Raw genomic sequence first — 6,627 nt, 5'->3', positions numbered from 1 at the left:
CTCCCTCCCTCCCTCCCTCCCTTCCTCCCTTCCCCTCCTTCTTCTAAAATCCCATCTTGCTGGTATTTATTTTGTCTGTGTAGAAGATGAGTTCTGTCCCCCCAGTTCCTGCCTCCCCATACCTCTTAGCTCTGCCACCGATCCGAAACCTTATACCGTGAATTATTTCATCTCAGGTGTTTTTAGCTTTTTACATTCCGTAGATTACTTCCCAAAGGCATTTGTTCAAGAGTTTCCTAGGCTAAAAAAGCACTTAATCCCTTTCTCACCTATAACTGCCTCTCCCAACCTTTACAACCAACCATATCAACACCCCCTACTCCTCCCCCACCCCCACTGATTGCTGATTCTTCCCCTGCTATCCATTGTATCTCAGCAGGATGGCATTGGTTTTGCTCATACTTGCTGTCTCCTTCCTGCTCCATCCCTTCCATCTTTCCCTTGAGTAACTAAAGACACGAAAGAGGACTTCAGAACTGCTTCAGAAAATGGCAGGAATGATGGGATAAGTGTGTTCAAAGAGTGTTTTGAGGGGGATTAATGGCAATGTGTCTTTTACTGTGATACATTTTTTTATTTAAACATTACCATATTGTTTGATCACACCTCATATATGAATCCATCATTTTAAAAGAATAGATTTCTTTTAGAAGTAAACACCCTTTTCGGTATTGAATGCTCAGCGCCTCTTAAACAAAAATAGATTTAAAACATTGTACAGTGCGTAGTCTTCAAATGGAGCATATGTTCCTGAGTTTTGAGTAGATTTATGACTTAATGCACATGTCAGTTCTTTTAGCAATAAAGGTAAAATGGACGAGGATCAAATGTGAGAGTATTTAAATGGTTCTCAAGATTTTCTGGTTCACGTGTAGTGATATTGGACTCTTTCGTCTTGGGCTTTAATTTGTGCCTGGTGCTGACCTGATGCTGTGCATGGACACTCAATGCATCCCTTCATTCAGTCCCTCTAATTATCCCCACTTCCTGGGGAGCTTGCTTAGAACTGGGCATGAGTGCTCGCTATTAAAATACTGGGCTACCCTGGCTACATGTAACAGGGTAGTTTTGATATAAAATTTATGTATAGCGCAGCCCAATAGGAGGCTAAAGTCGTTTGCTGTGAATTAACTTAATCAAATTGGTAGAGAATATTATGGACATTGTTTGGTTAGACAATGGATTAGGCTTGTAATAGATGAAATCATGGTTAGTATAGTTCCTGAGCTTATTTGTTCCATTGTTATTTTTTAGTGTATATTCAAAAAGAGATCTGACTCCATCAATGATATGCGAAGCTATTAGATTTGCGATTTTGTGTATGTTTGCAGATGATGGTAGTTCTTTTTGCTGGGAGCATCTATTAATGCAGAGATTTGTCTCTTCAGGTTCACGTGAAAATGGCGGACGAGGCTGTCTGTGTTGGCCCAGCTCCCACCAGTAAAAGCTACCTCAACATGGATGCCATCATGGAAGCCATTAAGAAAACCAGGGCCCAAGCTGTGAGTCTGAATGAATCTATCTGCTGTAGCTGTTCCATATGTAGTGAGCAAGAAGCTAGAGTTTGTATTTAAAGAAAAAAATAAGAAAGAACGGTTGAAAATGCTGTTGCAGTTAGTTCATGTCACATGAGTTAAATGTGGCCGAATTTGTTAGTGGAACTGGAAGTCAAAGGCTCTGTGGCATCTGGCAGTGTTGGTTGCTGATCCTGCACGCGGCTGCTGGATTCAGCTATCACACCAGGGAGCTGTTTCAGTTCATTTCAAAATTTGCTAGGGAAAAAAGAAGTAATTCCAATTAGTTTTGAGCATTAACCCTTTCATTGTAATAATAGCATTAAAAAAAATTCTGTATTATAAACAAGATTCAAAAGACCCTGGTTTAAATTCTATTTTAATCTCTTAAAAATTATGTACACCTAATTGTGCTTCCAGAAATATAAAAAAATGTAATTGGTAATTATTTCAGTTTAATCACATCAATTGATAACTTACATGGGGAAATCAGTAATTCTCCTCACCCCCAAATCTGTTTGAATGAAGTGAGATCCAAGGAAAAGACTGGTTTCTGACATTAGGAATAGTGGTTTTGTTGTTGGGGTGTGTCTGTGTTAGTATCAGAACCAATTACATATAATGTTAAAAACTATGCAGAGTTATCTCTAAAATTGGATGGAAGCAACCAACACCAGCAATTAGCCTGGAGTGCTTCAATTAGTGTTCACATTTCTTTTCAAAGAAATGTTTTAGTAAGATGCATGTTTAAATAAAAAACTGAATTCATCAACCCATATTATAGATGTTTACAGTTTATTAGCACAGTTAATGACGGTAAAACTCTTAACCTTTTAACTATAGCTTGTCAGAATGTAATCTTTAGTTGAATATTTATATAAAATGAGATTGGTGGAGTGAAGCTCATCCTGTGCTGCGGTAGTTTACATTATTCTGTGCCATGTTTATAAAGCTTGGTTTATTTTTAAAAACCTTGGATGTAGCTACTTCTAGATTATGATACTGGCCTCTTCAGAAATCTGCCTTTCTTTAAAGCAGAATTGTTCTACTGGAAATATATTTAATACTGGCTGATCATAAAGTGTCTAAATTTATGTTTGGCCAGTGCGGTAGAGTAAAAAGTTGATAAGAGCAGTGGTAGAATTTAGATTGTAGCGGTGTGGCTTGCATGGCATCACATAAAGAGGCTGTGAATGGCTAAGTGGGGTGAGGAATGAAAGAGGAGTAGGTGTTAGGAGAAAAAAGTTCAGAGTACAAAGAAAGTAAAACCGAACTTCCATTTTAGTTAGATTTGACAGAAACTGCTCCTTGGGTAGTGGCTGAGTACATTCATGTTGTCAGAAATAAGATGTTAGTTGGCTAATGGCCAGAGTTTTGGAAAGGAGCAGTACCTGGTACTGTAAAGAAGGGGAATTAAAAGTTTTTGTTTTTTAATCTGTCTTGCAGCAGGTTTCCATTAATGTAGTTCTTGGACCCACCAGCCATTAGAAAATTCTCCAAACTTGTGTCCATAGTTAGCCCCCCAAAACAGAGTTTGAGTTGTTTTGAATACTAGTGTAGTCATATGCAGGTGGATGGGAAGATGTGTAGGTAGATGGCCCTGAACTGCGGTTAGGACAGATAGTGTGCCTGAAGTGAAGGTAAAATAGGCAGTTTCTTGGAATTTGACTTTGTGCTTAAGGAACGTGAGTTGGAGCTGACCAGTATGTCAGAGAAGTAATCTTACTCAGGGCCCTTGAACTACAAACACATTAATACACTATATTTTGCTTATCAAAGTTTTGCAATATTGTAAAATTAAAAGTGTGTTTTGTTTTCATTTCTAAGGTACATCCAGGTTATGGATTTCTTTCAGAAAACAAAGAATTTGCCAAATGTTTGGTAAGTTTGTAATGAACTGTTAACTCATATTTCAGAAAGCGATGTAATTGTGTTGCTTTTGTAAATGTGGGTAGTGATGAATTATAGAATTTTAATTGACCCAACAATTCTTTGAAAATAGTTTGTGAAAAGTACAGTTTTTATTCTGTAACCTGTCTTGATTTGAAGAGTAAAAATGGAAAAGTTATAAAATCGCCATTACACCTAATGAATGACAGCTAGTTTATCATATATTGCATGGACTTTGACTTTTAAGCATGTGAAACCAGAAGTAAGATTTTACTTTTTCTCTTTAATGGACTATAGTGACATTTAAGAGCAAATCTTACCACCTTCTCTATTTGGGAAAGTTTTTTTCTTTTTTTATTTTTAAACAATCTGAGTATTCTTCTGCTATCACATTTCTAGGTAGGTGAAATAACCTTATTTGCCATTAAACTGATTTTTCCAGATGTATTTAAAACCACATTCAAGATGGTACTGAAACCTTAGTTTTCAGGTGCTAAAATATCATTATGAATAATGTTTCTAAAAGCTCATTAGATCAATTATCCCAGGTATTAAATTATCTTAATTTATATTCTAATATGTTATACTTTGTTTCTGGTGGTGTGTTTGTATTTTGTTCTGCCATGGATTCAAAATTACTTACGAATGTACTCATTTTCTGGATAAAATTCCCACCTAAAGTTTATAAATTTAATTTGGAACAGTTCTTAAGATCATAGAGTTCTAGCTTAGAATGATCTATTCTAACCAATTTACTTTCTAGATTAAAAATTAAGGCCTAAAGAGGTTGTGATTTAAGATCACACAGATGGTGATAGTAACAAGTGTCTAGAGAAGGCAGATTTGGTGGAACAATACAAAGACCCAGATTTACCAGGTTTTATGCCTTATATTTATATTTTCCTGTTTATACGCCTTCTTATTTTTTATCTTATTTGAAATTTTTGGCTGAGGTTTTGTCATTATGTAAGAAAATGATTTGCACATAATATTGGGTCATCGGGAAAGTCATGACACATTTTTGCATTGAAAAACATAGAAAAATACGTCATGACTTTCCTGATGACCCAATGCTTACATTTAAATGTACTTGTACAATATAATGTGTTAAATTTAAGTTTTTATAGGTGAGGAGTCTCTAAACTATGGTCTGTGGGCCAAATGAGGCCTGAGTCTATTTGTAAATCAAGTTCTATTGGCACACAGCCATGTTCATTCATGTACGTGTGGTGGTCTGGGCCACTTTTGCTCTACAGCAGCAGAGCTGTGTAGCTGTAGCTGAGAGTGGCCTGTGAAGCCTAAAATACTTACTGTATGGCTCTTAAAGTTTGCGAACTTCTGGTATAAATGAGTATTTGAGTCCCAGAGACGTTCAATGACATGGCCAAAATATTCATTCATGCATTTATTCAATGATTTAAAAAATGCTTATTTGGTATCTATGTTCAGGGCATTTGTATAAAAATGAACCAGATGTAGGTCCTGCTGATGAGGAGCTTGTAGTCATGTTGTGGAAAATAAGACAAGGACACAAATGACTTCGATTCAGGAAAGAAAATACTACGAAGGAGTTCAGATTCTCTGTGAATGAAGATAAGGAAGATTTCCATTAGGGGTTTCACATTAGAGAAAATAGTGTAGAATGTGTGACTACCTTTTTTTTTTTTTGCCACTAATTTTCTTTCTAATCTTATTTCCTCCATTTCCCTTTTTCAGTGCTATGCCTCAGCCAAGCCAGATTATATGCTATTCCCAAACATGGCTGGTTCTTGCCTATCCATGCCTTTCATCACTCTTTCCAGTGGGCACACCTGTTCTCTCCTCCCACATTTCCAACTACATGTGTCCTTAAAGGCACAATTCTCATGTTAGCTCTACCAGGACAGTTTTCCATATCCCTCTGGTGAGAAGTAATCCCTTTTCTCTGGTGAGAAGTCTTTTAGAGCATTAAAAAAATTTATTTTACTTTATTTTTTCAGATTTCTTATTTGGTACACCACTTTCCACATTATGTTAAAGTTGTTTCTGTATTTTAATGTCCTCTTGAGACAAGAGACTTGATCTTCGCAGTCTTTGTTTCCCTTTTGTTAGCTATCCTAATGATTTCTACCTAGTAAATTCAATGAATGTTTTGGAAGGATTAAATAAATGTTATTAGATTAAGAATTATAAAATAATAACCTGAAAGAAAACTTTATGCCTATCACAGAAAGGACTGTTTTGTAACTAGAAGGAGCATAATTGTGTGTTTTTGTTTACTATGAAAATATGGAACTAGTGATAACACTTTTTTTTTGGGTTGCATCATGGCAAGTTTCTTATCTGGGATATGGTTTTCCTACCATTGAAGCCTTTAACTCTTGGAGTGTGCCATTTAAAATGCTCCTTTTGGAATATCTGGTTATAGTTGGTAAGTTCATAATAACACAATGAAATGAAATTGCTTACAGATTGTATGTCATATAAACATTATTTGTGTGATTGGTGACTAACCATTGAAATTTGATAGTTATTATTCCAAACTGGGTATACTCTTAGAAATCTGATTTCCAACAGAGTGGTGATAGATTATCATGTTAGTGGAAACTTTTGGCAAGGAACACTCGTAGAAGATGGAATTTTTTTTTTTTTGAGTTTCATATTACGGAGTTCCCTTTATTGTAATACTGTATCTTATGTTTGAAATTTAATCAGATATGGAGATTCCCTCCATTAATTTCTGGTTCTGTTGTTTTTATTGCTGTTCAAAGACCAGCATAATATTTATTTTGTTTATAGGAAAACTATTTGTGTTTTATGTGATATTTTGTTGTTTTTAGTGAATAGTGATGAATAAAAATGATTTGTTGAATTTTTTCTGAATTTGTAGTATTATTTGCTTTAGACAGTATACAATAAACCAAAAGTAAAAGCATACTAAATTTTATAAATTTCCTTAACAAGACTTTATTCTTTATGCTTACTTTACACTAAGTGAGATCAGATTACATATAATTCCTACTGTATATCATTTAAATAAAATCATACCTTGTTTGTTTTTGCTGAAATAATTAAAAAATGAACTGTTAACAAAGTTACAAATAACCTTCATAAAGAATAGCAATTTTCGGGCCGGCCGAGTGGCACATTGGTTAAGAACTGGCTTGGGACGCCAGAGGGCCCTGGTTCGGATCCCACATATGAGGGCCAGTGACACTGCCCTCTACAGCTAAGATGCTGAACA

General features: G+C 35.4%; 1 protein-coding gene across 1 annotated transcript in view; it reads left to right on the top strand.

The window, feature by feature from the left end:
- PCCA (propionyl-CoA carboxylase subunit alpha) overlaps window positions 1-6,627 on the top strand; it is a 353,425-nt gene that overhangs the window by 51,323 nt on the left and 295,475 nt on the right. Inside the window, exons 5-6 of the mRNA XM_019663655.1 lie at window positions 1,389-1,502; window positions 3,342-3,395. Of these exons, the coding sequence (XP_019519200.1) occupies window positions 1,389-1,502; window positions 3,342-3,395 (168 nt within the window). The remainder of the gene's footprint in view (window positions 1-1,388; window positions 1,503-3,341; window positions 3,396-6,627) is intronic.

This window comes from Hipposideros armiger, unplaced genomic scaffold, assembly GCF_001890085.2.
Source record: "Hipposideros armiger isolate ML-2016 unplaced genomic scaffold, ASM189008v1 scaffold_397, whole genome shotgun sequence".
In the NCBI taxonomy this organism is placed as follows: Eukaryota; Metazoa; Chordata; class Mammalia; order Chiroptera; family Hipposideridae; genus Hipposideros; species Hipposideros armiger.
The sequence above is the reverse complement of the archived record's forward strand: the minus strand, read 5'-3'. Positions and strand labels throughout refer to the sequence as shown.